This window comes from Pteropus alecto, unplaced genomic scaffold (assembly GCF_000325575.1).
Source record: "Pteropus alecto unplaced genomic scaffold, ASM32557v1 scaffold92, whole genome shotgun sequence".
NCBI classification, from domain to species: Eukaryota; Metazoa; Chordata; class Mammalia; order Chiroptera; family Pteropodidae; genus Pteropus; species Pteropus alecto.
In genome coordinates, this window is record NW_006432447.1 from 6,784,645 (window position 1) to 6,804,323 (window position 19,679).

Here is a 19,679-nt window from a genome sequence, read left to right on the forward strand (position 1 = left end):
TGTTCTGGCCAGAGAGTTGACTTTCTCAGACCTCTTACTGAGCCCCTTTGCTACCTCTCCTCATGCCCCTCACTCTACCCAGCTCCACTCACAAGCTCACATCCCTCCCTCTTGCCCTTCTCTCCCCTTGTCACACTGAGATACTCTAGTGCTAGTCTTGTTCCCTGCAGTTAGGGCTCTTGACCCATGAGCCGTTCTCTATCTGCTTTCCTAGGGGTTCTGGTTCCTGATTAGCTATGTCCCTGCTCATAATAACTGAGACCTAAAATAAAGGAGACAGTAAGTGTGGGGAACCATAATAAGTTTGGCTTTGAATCTGTTAAATTTGAGGACTGTAAATTGTTAGATAGATACATGTAGTAGGTACTTGGGCATATGGGAGAAACTGAAGATACAGGAGAGTGAGAGAGACTAGTTGATAATACAAGATCCCATCAGTGGTGAAAGGAGCTAGAGCCTGGTATACTAGGAGAGGAGGGCTTATCATTTGGAGAAGGAAACAGACCTTTCTTTGGGACTGGAGTGCAAAGGATGGGTGTTCTAACAGATCTGTCTAGTGCTACTATATAAGGAAAGGCAGAAAGGGGCTTCCTGTGTGCTAGCCAAAGGGGACAAGAACGTTGTCTGAGAGTGAGGAAGCAGGCATGGCAGAAGGTAGTGAAGTGGTGAGTTCCTGTGAGGTTTGGAGTGATAACACTAGGGAGAGAGGGTGTCAGTGAGGAAAGGATAGCTGAGCAGCGTTAAAAGCCTATCCTGAGCCTGGAGATCAACATTGTATAAGACCACCCTTCTCTCTTGGGATGTGATTTCTTCCAGAGGTGCTTGATAGCAGGTGTAGAGTGAGGTAGGGGTCAGGATGCTGACGCTGGCTTCTAAGGTTGTGGAGAGTGTGAACTAATTGAGAGTGCTGATGTTACTGTCAATAACGTCTTTTTTGGGGTTCAATCTGTGGGAAAATGAAAGCAGGTTACTGGCTAGGCTGGAGGGGAGGGAAATAGCTTATTTAGCCATTATATCTCAGCTATGAACACAGCATTTGGTTTATAAATATGCTTCATAAATGTCAGCTGAATTAGAGTGGTGGAGACAAAGCACTGGTTTTGTAGGAATCACAAGTAGTGATGGGATCTCTGATAGAATGGAATTTTTGCATTGGTTTTGGTTATGAAGCTGTAGGAATATGAAAACTGATTATGGAAGCCACCAGGAAGATGGCAGAAGACAAACTGAGTCAAGGGGCAAGTCCTCTTCAAAATTCTGTGTCTGTTGTCGTGTCAATGGTATGAAAGGTAGCCATTATGAGTAAACTTTGAGCTTCAGAGTATAGGTGATTTTGTATGAGGAAGAGATGTCCAGAAAGGACCAACTGATCCTAAAAAAAGCTGACTCTACTGCCTAGTCCCTGAGTGCTGGGTGTTGTAGGAACTGAGTGATAGGGGAAAGATGATTTCTGAAGAAAGCCTTCTTGGGAGATAAGGTGGGGAAGACATTTGTGAAGAGGCTAAGAGTGTGGGAGGCTATTTAGAATAGTGGGGTTCCCAAGATGGTGGACAAAGCAGAAGGGCTGTAGCAGTGTTCTTGGTGGAGCACAGAATCTCTGCGGTCAGGAGTAGACTTGTGAGTTGCATTAATTATCCTATTTGATCCTCATAGCATGTTGTATTATCCCCATTTTACAAAACCTGAAAGTTAGAAAACTTAATATTATTTACCTAAGGGTCACACAGCCTCAGGTTCCACGTCCAGTTCTTACTGTGCTAATTTCTTTTTTGTACTTTCCCTCCATATGTCGTCCTGTTCAGAGATAGCATGGATGTAGGAATATAGTCTTAATATTGGTCAATGACTGTTGCTGGAAATCCGGCTCGTTCTTGGCCCAGACTTGCTGGGCTGTAGCTCTCTAGACATGGTGGCAGTGATGTTATTGTGGCATGCTAAGGTGAGAGTGAACACTGCTTAGCCAAGGTACCAACCACTAAGACTGATATGCAGCAGCAAGAACATTTCCTTTGTTGTGAACATGGCACTTACCAAATACAGCATTTAACCAATTGTTTGTACACCTGTAGTAACTTGAAAACAGTAGTTTAACATTTGCATACCCCTATAGCATTCATGGACCTTCAGGTAAAATGTGAAAAGGGAAAGAAACCCAGAGAGGGAATTAAATTCATTGGATTGAGCCCTTCTTATCTATGGGCAAACACTCCCTGCTCCAGCCATGCCCTATTCCATTTCTCTTATAGTCTGGGATGAGACTGTTTCCTATTTCTTTTCATGTTTATTATGTCCATTTTGTTGACTTTTTTGTTGTTGTTATTGTTGTTAGCATATAAACATATTTGAATATCTCCCATTGAAAAAAGCAGAAAGAAAAGCTTTGGAATCACCCCATCCCCCTCCAGCTACTGCTGATTCCATTTTTCTTAGTTAAGTTTTTTAAAGAATGGTGTCTTGGACCTCTTTCCTACTACCCTTTTTCCAGCCCACTGCCCCTTGGCTTCTGCCAATCCTAGCCCTCCACCAAAGCTTCCTTTGCGACCACTGAATGGGAGAAGGGTACTTATCTTCTCAAGACTGCATGGTCAGCACAAAGAGTAATGTGAAATATAAATCCTCATTAAAGATCTTGAAGGTGACAACCATTCTGAATTTCAGCTGTTGCTTTGCAGTTTGAGTTGTTTCTTCCATTAACATCTCTCTAGCAACAGGGCTATATTTATTTATTGATGCTTTGATTCTCTGAAGCCACACTTTGTAGACCAGGTATAGATAGATAATATTAGTGTTCCAGGGATGTTTTCTTAGTCACTTCTCTTCCCTTCTGGGTTCTGAATCACTTGAGAAATAGATCCAGAGGTTAGATAGGCATCCAACCATTAACTTTCTTAATGGTGAAAGTTGGACTGGAGAACGTAGCTTAGATATTTTATGAGAAATTTGTGCCTTGGAATCTTATTGTGGAGCAAGCGAGTCTGTAGAGTAGACCATCTACCAGCCATATGGAGCCCCTCAGAGCTTGGATTTTATCAACCGGAGAAGACATGGGTGACTAGTCAGTCTGTAAATCATACATCCCAACTCAGAGGTTCTTCATATCTGCCCGTCCAGGGCTTCTTTGTCAATGGGTGTGTAGTCCTCATCAGGATTTCTGAATTCTAGATGACAGATTTTGCAGAAGAGTGGTAGTACTGTTCTGGACATGAGGTTAGAGGGTGGCTTACTGGATTGAATTTTTATCGAATTGAAAATTCCTAGGACTGTTTCTGACAATTGAGAATTTTTTTTAATGGCTAGATTATTTGTACATATGAAAGGCTCATGGATTCATTAATGAGCCAGTCAGTAGGATCCAGCTATTAGCATCCTTTCTGTTATCACAGATCCAGCATGTTTATTTCTTCATTTTACAGGTTGAGTATAAGCTGGGATTCCAAGTAGACAATTTTGTGGCTATGGATATGCCCCAGGTCAACATTTCTGCTCAGGGGGAAGTTCCACGCACTTTATCAGGTGAGTCTCAAAGACAGAGTTAATATAACTATTTTCAGCTATGTTGCCCATGTCTCAAAAAGAACAGTTTATATACTACACTGATGTATAGTTTATCATACTTGATAGACATAAGATGTATAAGTACTTTGAAGAGTAATTTTTGTAAATATTGATTATTTGTACTATGTTTTAAATCATTCCCTCTTTTTTCATCCCTTCTAGAACTGTCTGTGCTCAGCTCTTCCTTACCTCCTTTTCTGCATTGCTGGCACTGGCCTCCATATGCGTCCCTGTGTCTGGTCTTGTTCCTCTTGGAATAATCCTCACCCACATTGTGGCCCGGATGATCATTGAACACTCACATCTGACCATGTGACATCAAGCCTATCAGTGCCCCCCACCTCCATCAACTGAATACAATCCAGACTCTCTAGCCAGTGTGCTGTATGTTTAACATCTGCCCCTGCCTGCCTGCCTGGCCCTGTTGCTGCACTTGCCCCAGCTTTCCAGCAGTTGCACACTACATGCTGTTCTGATTTCCATGCCTTTGCACATGCTGGTCTCTGTATTTGGAACTATCTTTTCCTCTTTTCTGCTTGCAAACTCCTATTCAGACTAAACATTCTGTAAGACTCAAAATTTACACTGTCCTTTTCCTGTCCGACTCGCCTTCCAGTTGTTAACTCCTCTGTTCTTCCTGCCCTGTAGAAGCTGTATTTAACTGTTTTTGAACTGATCACAGTATCTTGTAATTCTGTGTCTCTCCCTGCTAGCCTGTGGCCACCCTGAGGGCAGGAGCTGTCTTTTTCATTTCTACCTTTGGTGTCTAGCAGAGCATCTGGCTCAGATAGGCACTCAGGGCATGTCTGAGTAAATGACTTAAGTGTCATATTTATAGCAATTTAACTACTTTTGAGCCAACCTTTTGAGAAAGGCTCCTAAAGACGTGAGATATTAAGAAAATGAAAAAATTTTAAACTTTAAAATGTAAGCCACAGCAGTTTCATGGAACTTTTTCTAGAAGTTTTAAGCTTTAAGAAAACATAGGAAGGCTGAATGCCCATCTCTCTCATGTGCTCATACAGATATATTCTAAATTTGTAGAAAAAGAATCTTAAACAGAAAGATTGAAAAAAAAAAGTGCACCAAAGCCTGTTCTCCATTGCCACAATGATTAATTAAAGCCAATTTCTGTTTAAAAGATTTTTTTGTGTTTTTTCAGTTCATAGTTGAGAATTTACAGATTTCTTTACAGGTTTGTTTTTTTTTTTTTAATCTCTTTATTAAGAGCAATACATATTACAATTTGGTGGTGAGTTGTCTTTCCTTTTTATCAAGTAATTTTTGTTACTGTTGATGTGACTAGTAAGGCAGCAGGGTTTGCCTTATTCTGTAGCTTTACTATATTATAATAAGAGGACTTATGAGACAAAGTGATATATTAAAAATCATGAACAAAAGTTGAAAGTAATCTTTTCATTTATGTCTTGGTTTGTTCTTTAACATTGTCTTTTATATCCATAATGAATGAAGTACTTACTATCTAAAGCTGTATAGTCTGAAGATAAGTTCTTTGAAAGTTTTTGCTTAGTATTTTATGTAAATGTATTATTTTTAGCTTCATTGAAACAAAAATCAAATACTTCTAAAATATTTAATGGGCATTAATGTTGATTTTTTTTTTTAATTAAGATATTTTTTCTTATTTTTTTTAAACAGTGTTTCGGGTCGAGCTTTCCTGTACTGGCAAAGTAGATTCTGAGGTTATGATACTAATGCAGCTCAACTTGACAGTGAATTCTTCAAAAAACTTTACAGTCTTAAATTTTAAACGAAGGAAAATGTGCTACAAAAGTAAGGAATTTATTTACCAAAGTGTGTGTTTTATGCAGATGTGAGAAGGTCAAAAATAGATTTTGTCGTCTGTTTTACAGATTTGTAACCAAATTTTGATTATGGTTGCGAATGAGAAAAGAAAGAGCACTAACAGATGAAATTCCAAGCTTATTGCCAGACAGCTTGTAGCCAAGAATCTTATTCAAGCTCTACTCAGTCTCCATCTCACTATCTCCCTATCTTTTATCAGAATTACTAGGCATTTTATATTAGGAATGTGAAATAGCACTAAAGTAGCTGAATGCTTAAAAAGAAATCAGGTAATTCTGATAGAGGCCCCTGAGTAATGGAGTATTAATTGCGTTTCCCTTATAAAATTTCTGTTATGCATTATGGCTCTGTTCTTGGCAAGAGATTGGGACAAATGGCTTAAGTCTCAGTTTTTTTTAAATCTGTAAAGTGGGCATAATGACCTATTTAAGAGGTTTTTGTTTTGTTTTGTTTTTTTAAGATTAATCAAATCTAGCCTAAAGCTTGGAATACCATATGTGAGTACTTAATGAATGTTAGTTTTTGATTTTGAATAATCTATTACTCAAGAAATTACAGTGGATGTGAAAAAGAAAAAAACGACGAATCTAAAAAACCCCCTCTAAACTTATGGAGTGCTTACTCTGTTCCTAGTGCTTTACGTGCAATAAACCCATTTAACCCTTACAATAACCTTAGACAATAGGTTCTCAGTATCTCCTTTTTCTGAAGAGGAAGCTATAGCTCAGAATCTGACCAACTTGCCAAGGTCACACAGCTAAGTGGTGCAGCAAACCCTTAGCCTCATTGTTAAATTGTCTCTTAACACATTTTCTAATTGAAGTTAGTGCTGAGTGTTGTACAAACACCTCAGGCCAGCAAGTGAATTATAATGGCTAATGTCTGGATACATGTCAATAAAAAAGCTGTGTTGCATTAGAATAGACATTTTTAAAATAAAGAGTTAGCTTTGGTGTTTTGATACATTTTTCAGTTCTAGGGTATTCAGTATGAACTTACTTCATTTAATTTTAAAGCCAGAGTGGACTTTAGAGGCTCTCTAATTCAACTAGTCATTATATTATTAATTTGAGGAGACTGGGCCCTAAGAGGCCACCTAAGCTTGTACACCAGTTAGTGAAGAGCGTAGAGCCTTGTTTCTGATCCCTTTTTATTTGCTGGTTATACTAATGACCATACCATCATCCAGTTCATATTGATGACTCTTACTTTAATATGTAATCCTAATGTATTTATCTGGTTTTTCATCCTACAGCACTTTAAAAACTGTCTATAACAGAAAACATATCTGTACTATATCAAATATTAATAGGTGTTACTGTCAAGAAAAATTTCCTTTATCATCTGAGGATGGGAATTACTGGATCAGACAAGTCATTACTCTAGAACTCCTCAGAGCCTTTACACTCTGCTAATGGGCACTGTGAACCTCCACAAAGGTCATAATATGTGGCTGTCCCCAAACTTCTTGACCACAGAAACCCTTTTTCATTGATCATCTATAAGGAACACCCTTTGGTTAATGCTGGCATAGACTATTGATTGATGATTATAGTGATTATCAGAATAGTAGTCTATCATTTATTATCTTGCAACAAATACCTTGTTACTTAGTTCAGGCAGTGTTCTGATAGAATATAAAACTATCTTAGAGAAATTCAGAAAATGTACTTTATAATATTTAAGGATTTTCATGGAAAAGAGTTTCTAAAGCATCTTTTATCTCCTTTTTAATTCAGAACTTGAAGAAGTAAAAACTTCAGCCTTGGACAAAAACACTAGCAGAACTATTTGTAAGTGTTACTTTATTATCCTTCTCCATCATTAGGGATGAAAATTGTTTCCAGTTTTGTCAAAAGATAAATGATGTCATGCTGTTTAATTCACTGATATTTGATAGATTGATATATAATTGGATGAAACTATTAGAATATTAAACATTTTGTGAAGTAATATTCAGACATATTTCATAACAACTGACCTAAAAAACTTTTATAAGCAAGAAGTCATATCATTTCAAATGGTCATAAAGTATGAGCACAAAATATGTGTAAGGTCTTCATCTATTTAGCAGAAGTTTAGAAAATCTGATTTATTATCTGGTCCTAATCCTCAACCAATTTTATCCAGGTAAAAATATAAGCTTAAAAAGATACCATGTTATTTAAACCTACAGAGCAGAAACTCAAAGTAGAATTTTTATTTTTATGGTAATGGCTATGTTTAGATGGTAACTTAGACTTCTTTTCTTTTGTCTTTTTCTGTCATGGACACATCATTGAGTCTCACTTTTCCTGCAAGTTTTAATAGCAGTATCTTAAAATGCTACTAGATTCTCTCTGTGGAAATAAATTTAAAATTTTGTGGGGGGGATTTCAAGTATGCAAAAGTTGAGAGAATGCGCTAATGAACCCCCATGTGACCATCACCCTACTTAAATAACAGCATTTTGCCAGTGTTATTCTATTGATCTTCTCTTCCTTTTCTGGATGGGTAGGTGGGTGGGAAGGGTTATAGTATTTTAAAGTATATGCCAGGCATCCTATAATTTCACCCATAAATATTTCAATGTGGATCTCTTTTAAAAAAGACCATTCGAAAAATAACTACAATCACTCAACACCTATTCACTTGTATTTGATTTATTACATATAACAAAATTAACAATTACTTAATATCTTCTAATAATCCATGTTCGGATTAACTTGATTGCCTCAAAAACATCTTTTTAAATTTTTTCCTATATCAGAATCCATATGAGGTCTACACACATTATATTCAATTGGCATGTATTTTATATTAATCAGAAACCACCCCCAACACCCCCTCACCCCTGCTAATAGCACTTATTTGTTAAAGAAATTGAGTCATTTGTTCCATAGAATTTCCCACATCTGCATCTTTGTGGTGTCATTTGACATGTTTTTCTCTCTCCTATAAACTAGTAGTTAGATTTCATACTTGAGTAGATTTAGGACCAGCTCTTGACAAGAATAGTTCATGGATGGTAGTATGTACTTTTATTTTATCTTTTTCAACACCTCATAGATGTACCAAAGTAGACCTTTTTTGAAAGTAAAATAATATGAGATACTGTCTACTTTTTTTTAGAACATTTTATTTGGCTTTATCTTTAAGAAGAAAGAAAAGCTATTTAAAAAATATTGCTAACCCATCTCCCCAGTTTACTTTTAAAATTCTGGTGATTTTACCCATTTCTATGCTAATAGGATGTTATTTCTCACAAAGAGAGTAGAGTATTGCATATTCTTGGTGTCTGTCTCTTCCTTACTACTTCCTTCCGTCCTTCCTTCCCTTTCTATCTACCCATCCATCTAACATTTATTGAGAGTCTGTGATGTGCCAGGTGCTATGATTGAAACAGAGGATTAGACTCTGAGCAGAACAGACCCTGCCCTCAAAGGCTTGTAATGTAGTAGAGGAGATGGACAAAGCAATAAGCAGTGATAACAATGTAGTGTGGCAAGCTGTGAGAAGGCAAGGTGCTTTGGGAACCCTGAGGAGGAGCATGTAATCTCCTCTGAAGGAGTAAGGGACACTTCCTGAGGAAGTAACATCTCATCCGAGACCCGAAGGGTTGCCATGTGTTGGCAGGTAAAATGTCAAAATGAAGGAATGGGAACAGTATATACATAAGCCTGGAATATGGAGGTGATCGAGCAGGGTGCATTTGGGGGACCTGTCCAGCAAAGCAGTGTCCTGTTCTCTGCCCTGGAGTGCGTTTGGACGGTACTGCCAATGTCAGCCCTTTAAGACTTTTTTCCCTGCTCCTCCCAAAATTAAACAGCCCATGGCATTCTCGAGGAAAGTAATGCCTTCATTCAAGTCGCAGTCAGTGCCCTAGAAGCCATTCTGTCCTTGCATTATCTGTTCTGATTTGCCATTTGTTGATTCAAAATTTAAGTTTTAGAAAGCAATCTTATTTCCAAGTTTTTGAAAGCTATAACTTTCATCCCTTTGTCCTAACTTATCCACAGAACTCCAAACTTGTATTTCTGTCAACTTGACATCTCCATGTAGTTATGTACTAGGTACTCTTAGACAAAACAAAACTCTTGTTTCTCTTCCCCCAGCCAGTTTTTTTTTTTATCTTTGTAAAGGTACCATTCTTCACCTAATTCTTTAAGCCAAAGCTTTGATTCCTCTTTATCTTTGTACCTCAGTGTACTCCATTAGCAAGTTCTGTTGACTCTGCTTCCCAACCCATTAACTTCTCATCTTCACTATAACACTCTTGCTCACGCCACTGCTGTGTCTTTCTTGGACGACTCTAGTTACTTTCTCACTTGTTCCCTACTCCTGCCCTCGTTCCTTTCCACAGCATTCTTTACATGGCATGTAGTCATTTTTTCCCCCAAGTATGAGAGTGTGTGTCATTCCTTTACTTGAAACCTTGCAGTGATTTCCCTTCTCATTGAGGATAAAACCCAAATTCCTTAGGTTTAATTCAGTTGGATTATGATGTGAGTACTCCTTATTGAACTACTTGAATCTCCAATTTTGCTCCTATTTCTCTGTCTTCCACTCTGCTCAGTCATTTTCTGGACCTTTGTGTGTCTCTTTCTCAGTTTGCCTCTCTGTATGTGTGATTACCTCTTTGAGTTATTTCCCCTATTGCTAAAGTTTGCTTGCTTTCTCTCTTTTTTTGAATAATATAAAGGTGAATATTATTTTATTTCATGAATAAATATCTTGTTTTTCTGCGTTTATCTTTAGAAACAGATAAGCAAAATAATTTTTTTACCCTCAAAAGAGAAAAAGATTACGCATTTGTTGTCTTTTTTTAATCTTGCGAGTTGCTGTGTTGTATAATTTGTTCTCCTGTGAGTCAGTGGTGGTTGACAGCAAAGGAGTCTGATCTCTCTGCTCCAGGCATCACTGATGAGGAAGTATGAAAGATTTAAAGGTCTGTGCTGTCCAGTATGGTAACTACTAGCTACATATGGTCATTTAACTATAAATTATTTAAAATGAAATGAAATTAAAACTTTAGTTCCTCAGTTGTTACTAGCTACATTTTAAGCACTTAAAAGCCACACGTGGCCAGTGGCTACTCTTTTAGCACACTATACAACATTTTCATCAGTTATGTTGGACAGCGCTGCTATAGGTGGTTTATTATATGTATACCACTTGTGACTTTTATACTGGTTAACCAAAAGTTCTGTTTAAAACCCTTTTTTAAAACTACAACAAAACATTAAAAATTTGTGTGAACTTAACATCAGCACACTATTAGTAACTGATCTTATCAAGGAATGGACACATAAAATCTTTTTTACAAAGAACAGGTTATTCATTGTGTATACTAGGTCACAAAGCAATTGATGATATATTTTTTAAAAAGCTTAATTGCTTTTCATTTTTATTTCAGATGATCCTGTACATGCAGCTCCAACCACTTCTACGCGTGTGTTTTATATCAGCGTAGGGGTTTGCTGTGCAGTAATATTTCTTGTAGCAATAATATTAGCTGTTTTGCACCTTCATAGTATGAAAAGGATTGAACTGGATGACAGGTACTGTACATATCTTGGAAAAGGAAAAAAAATTAAAGCGGTTAATTTACTTTCATGGGAGCCCACAGACACCCATGCACACGGGTGCACAGGGGAAAGAGGGAGGATGATTAAGCTCTAGTCACATGGGAAGTTACTGTCTTTGTGGTTACTGTCATTGTGTTTCTTTCTTTTTTTTTTAAGTTAATTTAATTTTTTAAAATTTGTGAAGTCAGAAATTATACTTCATTAGTTAGTGGGGAAGAAGTGGAGATCAGACCTTTATCCCATCCCCTTTGACATGACTCTATTCCAGACTCCTAGTACCTTTTAAAAATAGCCCTGTTTCTTCCTCCTACTTCGTCCCTTCATTATTATCCGTTTGTCCATCCATCCAATAAGCATTTATTGAGAACCTGCTGAGATTTAATTCATTGGTTCTCCTGGTTGCACATTAGAGTCATTGGTAAGCTTTTAAAACATGTCAGAACTTGGGTCCAACTTTCCAGAGATTCTCATAATTGGTCTGCAGTGATGTTTTGGCATCATTATTTTTCTTGAAGCTTCTTGAATGATTCTAATGTGTAGTCTTTGAGGTACACTGGGTTAGATATTATGCTAAGTGCTGGGAATAAAAAAATTAATGATATACCGCATGGCTTCAAATATTTAATCTTTGACATTAACCCATAATTATAAAAGTTTGTAAAGTTGATGATCATGATATATGTACTATAGCGTGGAAATACAAAAGGTGCTTGTCCCAGCCTGGGTGAGAGTCAGAGATGACAAGGGAGATATTATAGCAAGGATAGGCAAGAGGTAAAGAGGGATGATAGGTTTATTTTCCCAAATACCCAATTCTCATTTCCCTCCTCAGTGATTCCCAGTTGCTGACTGAAGACATTCCCAGCTTTGTGACTTGGCTTTCAAAGCCCTCCTTTATGTGGCGACGTATCACCCATATTCTTTGGACCTTTCTCTCTTTCTTACCATGTCCTCCAGTCAAATGATTACTTGTTCCTCACTTTTGCTCCACACTTGCCCCTTCAGGACTTTTGTTCATGCTTTCCTTCTACCCACAGAGCTCCTGCATTTTTCGTCAGTCTAAACCCTGTTCTTCCTTCAGATTTCAACTTCATTACTATCTGTTTCATTAAGTCTTTCCTAAGCCTCCCAACTATTCGTTTCTCTTTCTTCTCTTCGTTTCTCCCTCCCTCTCTGTCTCTGTTTTGGTAGCAATAATTATACCTTTTCCTTCTAAAATCACTTTTTTTGTGTACTTATCTCTCCTACTAGAATGTAAGCTTTTTCCTGTTTGGGAGCAGTGTGTCTTATTCATTGTTGAATCCCCAGTCCTAACACAGTGTCATATGTACAGTGGGTAAGCATATTTATGGCATACAAACCCAAGGGGACAGGGAGCCGTCCCTAAGAACTTGCTGTTCCCACTGTTTTACTTCTTTACCTGAGTAGAGAAAAAAGAGAATGATAAGAATGAAAAGAGAAATGCATGGGTGATGTTTTTCAAAATATGTTTTGTGTCGAAGTCAGAGTTAGGTTTTGTAGAGGAAGAAGTGGTATTTAGAAACACCGAGGGAGAAATGAGGTAACAGGAACATTTTGATAGGACTCAGAGAAGATAAGAGTCATTGAAGAGCGTGACATTTGGAAGTCAGTCTTGACACCCACATTTCCCTAGCATGCTTGCATGTGTCCTGGGGCTGTGAACCCACATAGGCCAGAGTTTTGCAAGAACTTTTTGATTCTATGGGGTATACACCTCTGTCTGCTGAAATAATCTTCTACCACCCATGAATTGGTTCTAGTTCTCTCTAGTTTTCAGGTGAGGGTTTCCAGACATTGCCTGAAAAAAGTAGCTTACACTATCACTTGTTTTCAGAGCATAGCATAGTGATTAAGAGCTTGGCTCTGGAGCCAGAGCGTCTCTGGATTCTGGCTGCTCCACTTATTAGCTTTATGGCCTAAGGTAAGTTATGCAGCCTCTTTTTGTCTTAGTTTTTCTCATCTATGAAGCAGAAATCATAATGACACATACTTAGGGATGTTGTGAAGTTTTAACGAAATATACCATAAGCTCTCAGAACACAGTCCTGCATATAGTAAGTGCCATTATTTTGATTTTTGTTTTCAGAGAGGTGCAGTGTGCTAATAGTGATGGACTAATTTCTTCTTTAGCTCTTTCCTTTTCTGTTAGCCAGTAGTTATTATGTGTCAGGCAAGCTGACAGTGGTGACTAGAAAATTCCCATCCAGTAATCTGATACCATCTCAGAGACACTTGTTACTTCTCTCTGCATAGAGACCACTGAGATAACTATGGCTACCATTTTGTTGAGTGTTTATTGTTTACTGGTACTTTTTATTGTTTATTTTATTGTTTATTGTTTACTAAGCCGTATTATTTTATTTGATACAGCCACCTATGGGTATGATACTGTACTTGTTTTAAGGATGAAGAAACAGGCTTAAAGAGAATAACTTTTCTAGGATTGCCCTACTGGAAACAGGGTAGAGCAGCCGGAGAGACTCATTATTGTAATAGCTGTATTTTAATGACTTAGTATTATAATTATATAAAGCACTTGCTGTATGCCAGGCACTGTTCCACATGTTTTATATCCATTAATCCCCTTAATTCTCACAACAGCCCTGTGAGGTTTAATGGAATCTATGGCTCCATGGAATTCCTTGGACAGGGATGGGAGAGAATTCTTCCATTCCAGGTATTCAGGAGCTAGAGTCCTGTTATACACAGAGCTTTTTAAGAGGCAGAGGATAAAACTGCCTGAGATGTGCTCCTGCTAGGAACAATTGGATGCCATGTATGTGGCTGTCCCTCTCCTGACAGATAACCATAAGGTTATCTTTTCAATCTCTCTGTTATGCCAGGTGAGTCTGTTCTGGAGAGGCAGAGCTTCTTTCCTTATTCACTCTAAAGTCCTTCCACAGAGGAATTGATCTGCACCCTCTCTACACTGTAGTCTTTCCCTGTTAGTTTATGACTGCAGAATAGTTCATTCCTCTTTTATGGGATACTTGAACGTGTTATTTGGCAATATCTTCATTTTACTTTATTTCCATTACCCTACCACCCTCACCCTTACTGGTGACAAGGTCCCCTTTATTTCTCTTTAATTGTTTTTATATCCAGTGCCTAACAGGTATCAGTTAAATGAATGTTGAATGAAGAATTTGTTGAGTGAAGAATGACTAGAGGGAAGCAAAAAACCATTTTGTTATACCAATGATTCTTTGTCTCTTTCAATATGTATCACCAGATCATGTCAGAAGCAACCATTGTCTGGTTTTTATCTTTTTTTTTCCCCCCGAGGAAGTATAGTTTTCTGTTTGTTGATTGATTCAATAATTGTTTCTTGAGCTTTCACTGAGGCTCAGTTTGGCCCACTGGTGTCCACTGTCCCAGGCACTGGCTTAAGTGCTAGGGAGGAAGGACTGCCTTCATTGTCCCTGCTGGAATGTAGGTTTCGTGAGAGTAGAGGTCTTTGTCTGTTATGTTCACTACTGTATCCCCAGCACCCAGCACAGTATCTGGTATGTAGTACACACTTAATAAATATTTGTTGAATGAATGAATGAATGAATGAATGGAGTTACAGAGAAAAACAAAGAAATACAAATTGTAATAAGTTCTCTGAAAGAAAATGGGGTCATCTTTGCCCTAACTTCTAACTTCAACTCTGAAACAGAGTTAATATTTCCGTAACTATTCTTAATTGCTTATGAAAATCAAATGAGATAATTTATTTAGACTGGTTTTAAACTGTTACGTGCTAGCAAATACACTTTCATTTTCTACCTCATGTGACTTAGCTGTGTAGATAGTGGTTTTAATAGTTGTCAGGGTGGATCCCTGACTGCTCCCTTCTCTCTTAGCAGTATGTCTGGGGTTTAAAAGGTTTGTCCTGACCACTTAACAGTGCTTTGCTCATTGTAGGAACCCACTAAATACCTGTTGAACAAGTGAAAAATTAACCTGGATGTACTCATAACATCTTTTTGTATGTCCACGATCTTTTCAAGAATTTTGAGGTGGTACAAGAGTGCCACCTACTGTTCATATATTGGAGAGAAACACAATAGTAAATAATTTGGGGTCTGCGTATTCTACCATCAGTGTTTATTGATCGCAGGGTATTTAAGTAGTACTTTCACATATGTTATTATACAACTTGAGCCTCACAAAAATCCTGGGAGGCAGGTTTTTCTTAACCCTATGTTATAGGTAAGTAAATTGAAGTTTTCTATTTTACCTCTTTAGGAAGGGTAACGTTTCTTTTCCTTCCCCAGTTTTGAATTCTGGACTTTTAAAAACTCTGATTTCCAGTGCAATCTTTGAATAGTACTCAGAACTCCAGAAACAGGGTCCCTGTTGTTCCCTGTCATTCTCTAAGGATTGGGGATGCATTAATATTAGTAACAATAAAAATAATTAGTAATAATAATTTGTAAATGCTTAGTTATTCCCTCATCTGTATGCCATTTGATTTTGGACTATCATTAAAAGAGACTTGTCTTTCTATTCCTTTTCTTAAAAGCAATCCAATTGATTGGTATGGGCCTTTTTCCTAAGAGAGACTTCATAGTTCTTTATAGTTGTGTGAGGTTCAGAACTGCTACTATCTGTGGTATCTGAGGACTAGTACCTACATTCCTGAATGACTGATGAAATGAACCTACTTGATGATTATAGAGATAGAAAGGAAAAAAAAATAGCTTTACATTATGAGATAGATTAAAAATTTCCATATGGAACATTTGTGATGGCGATCCATGTATTGTGATCTCCATTGGGACTTTAAACTGGTTATAATGTCTACATGTATTTTTGTATGTACGGAAGGAGGAAATTTCTCATCTAAGCTAACTTGCCAGATATTTCTCTTTTAATAATTGTTTGCAGCATCAGTGCCAGCAGTAGTTCCCAAGGGCTGTCTCAGCCATCTACCCAGACGACTCAGTATCTGCGAGCTGACACACCCAACAACGCAACTCCTATTACCAGTAAGAGTTAATTTAATTCTAAAAATGGTTTACTAAAGTGGTCTATGTGTACCATACTATGTACATAATGTCTAATGAGTACAGACTTAGGCTTGATATTCAACTTTTGCTTTCTAGAGCATTTAATAAAACATTCTAAAATTAAGGTATTAAAAATCAATTTTAAGTTTAATTGCTAGATTTAATTTTGTAGAGATTTCCATAGACTAATTATAATAAAAGGGCTATGGAATCTCTTCTGTATAAATTCAGAAGGAAAGTTTTCAGGTAGTTAGAATAAACTATTGAACTGCATGATGACAGACTTGGATTTTAATGAATTGTTTGATGGTCTTACGGGATAGGGTAAGAACTTTACATTGTTTTCTAATCATGATAGGACACTAGCTGCCATCAGAATTGAGAGCATGGGATGAACTGATTTCCTTTTTTTGAACAAGGTTTTATACTTTAACACGTTGCTGTTTAGGGGAAAATAATCATTCTTAGAGTACAATTTATACATAATGAGGAATCATTCATCTTACAAATAAGAAACAACATAATCAGCAGGATAGATAGTGGGTCACAAGTCAGGGCTCCACTCAGTGATGCCATTGATTAATTAGGTTCCTGTAGGCAATTAACTATTATCATCCTTGGGTTCTTTAGTAAACTAATATCAAGAATATCCATTCTTCATCCAATGCTGTGTTGCGGTCTTTCAGTACTGTTTCCCATTACAAAGAACCAGGATTCTTTGGAGAAATGGATAATTCTAGGACTGGGTCAGGAAAGTACAGATAAACCTGGGACATGTGGCTGAGTCGGAAACCAGGGAATCTATTAAAGGCTTGGTGAGCTCCCAATGTGAGACCATTGGAGCATCTAAGAGAATAATGACTGCAGCAGATTGTAACATAAAATGTGTAAAAGTCCGTGAGTTTGTAATGATACTTTAAAAAAATTTGATTATTATGAGAAGTGACTGGGGCACCAGTAATACCTTACTCTGACAAGTGGCTACGTGAACTACATTTCAGAGTAACCAGATAGTGCTGGTTGATGAGGCAAAATGTTTCTGTGCAGAAGAACACCAGCTAATAAATAAAGAAGGAAAGATCAAATTAGAAAATCTGTTTGCAACCCCTAATAAAATATTTGGTTCAGGAAAAGATTATCATTATTTAAAACCCTGCAAACAAAGGGAAATGAGAACTTTACCATTTGAGGGACCAGACTTTTCACCGCCTGGATCCACTAATGAAACTTAGCATCTCAAGAATTAGGACGGCTAATTATTTCGCATTCCTAGATGTGATGTACCCACTCATGGAGTATTGTTTCCCCATCCTCCTCTAAGAGTTAACCTGGATCGAATGAAGGCTATAGAATTGATTTACAGTTTATAGAAAATATAGGGATAGAAGAACAAATTAAATGATACTCGAAGAAGCAGATGCCAGATATTCTCCAGGATGATTAACCTGGTTTCTTTAATAAGACAGTGGCAAGAAAAAGGAAAGAGGAATTTAAAAGAAATTAAAAGAAATCCTAAAAGTAGATTAAAAGAAATTAAAAGAAATCCTAACAGTAGTTACCATCACCACCAACAAAAGAAAGAAATATATGCTCTTCAGAAAATATGATAGATATGTAAGTAGTTCAGAGACTATTCAGCATAAACACATCATTGCTTTTAATCTTTAAATGTCAAGCTTTGCTCATTAGAGTCAATTTGTAATTGTGGCTACAACCTTAAAGAGGTAGATAATTCAGTTATTATATATGCTAAAAGCAAAATACTTTTTTTAAAAAGTGGAAATACATTTATTTATGAAAACACTTTTAGTTACCATCATAAGAAATTTTCTTGTTTTTGTGGACATTACCTTAAATAGGTAATAATTTATTTATTATATATAATAAAAACACTTTTTAAAAACTCAATTGAAATACATTTGTTTATAAATAAAAGAGAAATGAGCAGAAAAATATTGAAGACATAATGACTAAGAATTTTCCAAAATAACAGAACACTCCAGACCACAGAGCCAAGATCAGAGGACTCCAGGAGGAATAAACATACACAAATACATATACTCATACCACTAGAAATATCATGGTCAAACTGCTGATCAGTAGAATCAGGTGTTGTCAGCCAGACTCATCTGTTATAAAGATGCCCAAAGCCTTTCATGTAGTTCTTCTAGCAGGCATTTGATGATCATTGTCTGGGTCTACTAATTCTACAGGGATTTTTCTTTCCAATATCTACCAAAGAAAATAAATCATTAGAAATACCATTCCAATTTCCATTTGCTAAACAGGATTTTCTATTTATCCTTTTTTTTTTCTTGGAATAAAAATTTTAATTTGTAGCTAGAAATTTTGTTTTTGCTGTCATTGTATTAAAAATGAATGGAAGTTAAGGGAACTGAAAAACATATGAATTTCACAATGTAATGACTAGGCTGTATGAATATCAGAATGATTAAATTGATTATATATCTTGTTACATATTTTTATAAGTCTCTCTTCATTTTGAGAGAAAAACAGTCCAGAAAAGAGATTAAATGAATTCTATGAATCAAAGCTTGTTTCATTTGTTTCAATTGAAGTGGTGGTAATGTGATATTATTTTAGTGTTTCTTATTTTAATTCTGCATTTTAAGATTTTGGGGTAGGAAAAGTCTTTCTTTAAAATTTAGTATGACCTTCATAAGAAATTTCTCCCTGTTCATGTGTGCTTTTTTCCTTTTATGATTCTTACATTCATTCATTCCCGTGACTTGAGTCCTGATGTTCTAACTGAACTAGTTGACCCCAGTGCCATAATAAGGGTATTTATATTTCTTGTTTTGGCTTTGTTGGCTCCTCAGGTTATCCTACCTTGCGGATAGAGAAGAACGACCTGAGAAGTGTAACTCTTTTGGAGGCCAAAGCCAAGGTGAAGGATATAGCAATATCCAGGGAGAGGATAACCCTAAAAGATGTACTCCAAGAAGGTATTTGTTATCTCAGAATCAGGTCTCCAAGGAAGATTTAATGTTAGCACTGTAAAAATTTTTTGTTTCAAATTTTGAGAATTTTATCCTCATTTTGTGTCTCAGGATAGAAAGCAGTACACAGTTTATTTCCTTCATAAAACTGATTTTCATTTGCCCTGTCTTTATATCTTTAATTTGTCTTAATACAGCTTTGGTGCAATTCTTGATTTTCGAGTATATTAAAGCATATGTGTTGGCATTTGTTACCTTTAAAGTATATTTTCTATTTAGTTCTTCTTTAAAGATGCTTGCTACCTAGCAGGCCTCTTAAGGAAATTCTTCAGTAATTTTCTCTGTGACAGATAGCACAGGGGTTCTAGCAGGAGTGTACATGGGCTTTGGAGTTAAATCAGAGTTCCAGTCTCAGTCTCAGTCCCATGGTTTATTATCTGTATGACTCTGGAGAAGTCACTTGATGTCTTTATGTTCCATTCCCTCTTCTGTAAATTTGGACTACATTGTTTACTCTTAAACTAGTAATGAAGTTAGATGAAATGATACACATTAAATGAACTAGCACTTAATAGGTGTTTGATAGGTATTAGTGCCTTTTCTCTCCCCACTTGCTGGTCCTTGTTTTCTTTTTTGAGTTTTAGGGTATTGACTGGGGAGGTGCTGAAAGATGAAGACAGAAATTAATAATAAAATATTTCATTGAGCTCTTCAAGTTGTTAAATAGAGATGTACTTTTTCTCCCTTCCATA

General features: G+C 36.7%; 1 protein-coding gene across 2 annotated transcripts in view; it reads left to right on the forward strand.

The window, feature by feature from the left end:
- The window catches only part of RYK (receptor-like tyrosine kinase), a 62,490-nt gene that overhangs the window by 12,593 nt on the left and 30,218 nt on the right, over nucleotides 1–19,679 (forward strand). The window contains exons 3-8 of one of the 2 annotated variants that reach the window (XM_025043643.1): nucleotides 3,414–3,513; nucleotides 5,215–5,349; nucleotides 7,122–7,175; nucleotides 10,778–10,922; nucleotides 15,846–15,946; nucleotides 18,808–18,933. In XM_025043643.1, the coding sequence (XP_024899411.1) occupies nucleotides 3,414–3,513; nucleotides 5,215–5,349; nucleotides 7,122–7,175; nucleotides 10,778–10,922; nucleotides 15,846–15,946; nucleotides 18,808–18,933 (661 nt within the window). Of the gene's footprint in view, nucleotides 1–3,413; nucleotides 3,514–5,214; nucleotides 5,350–7,121; nucleotides 7,176–10,777; nucleotides 10,923–15,845; nucleotides 15,947–18,798; nucleotides 18,934–19,679 lie in introns of both variants that reach the window. The other variant, XM_025043642.1, reaches the window with a different exon arrangement.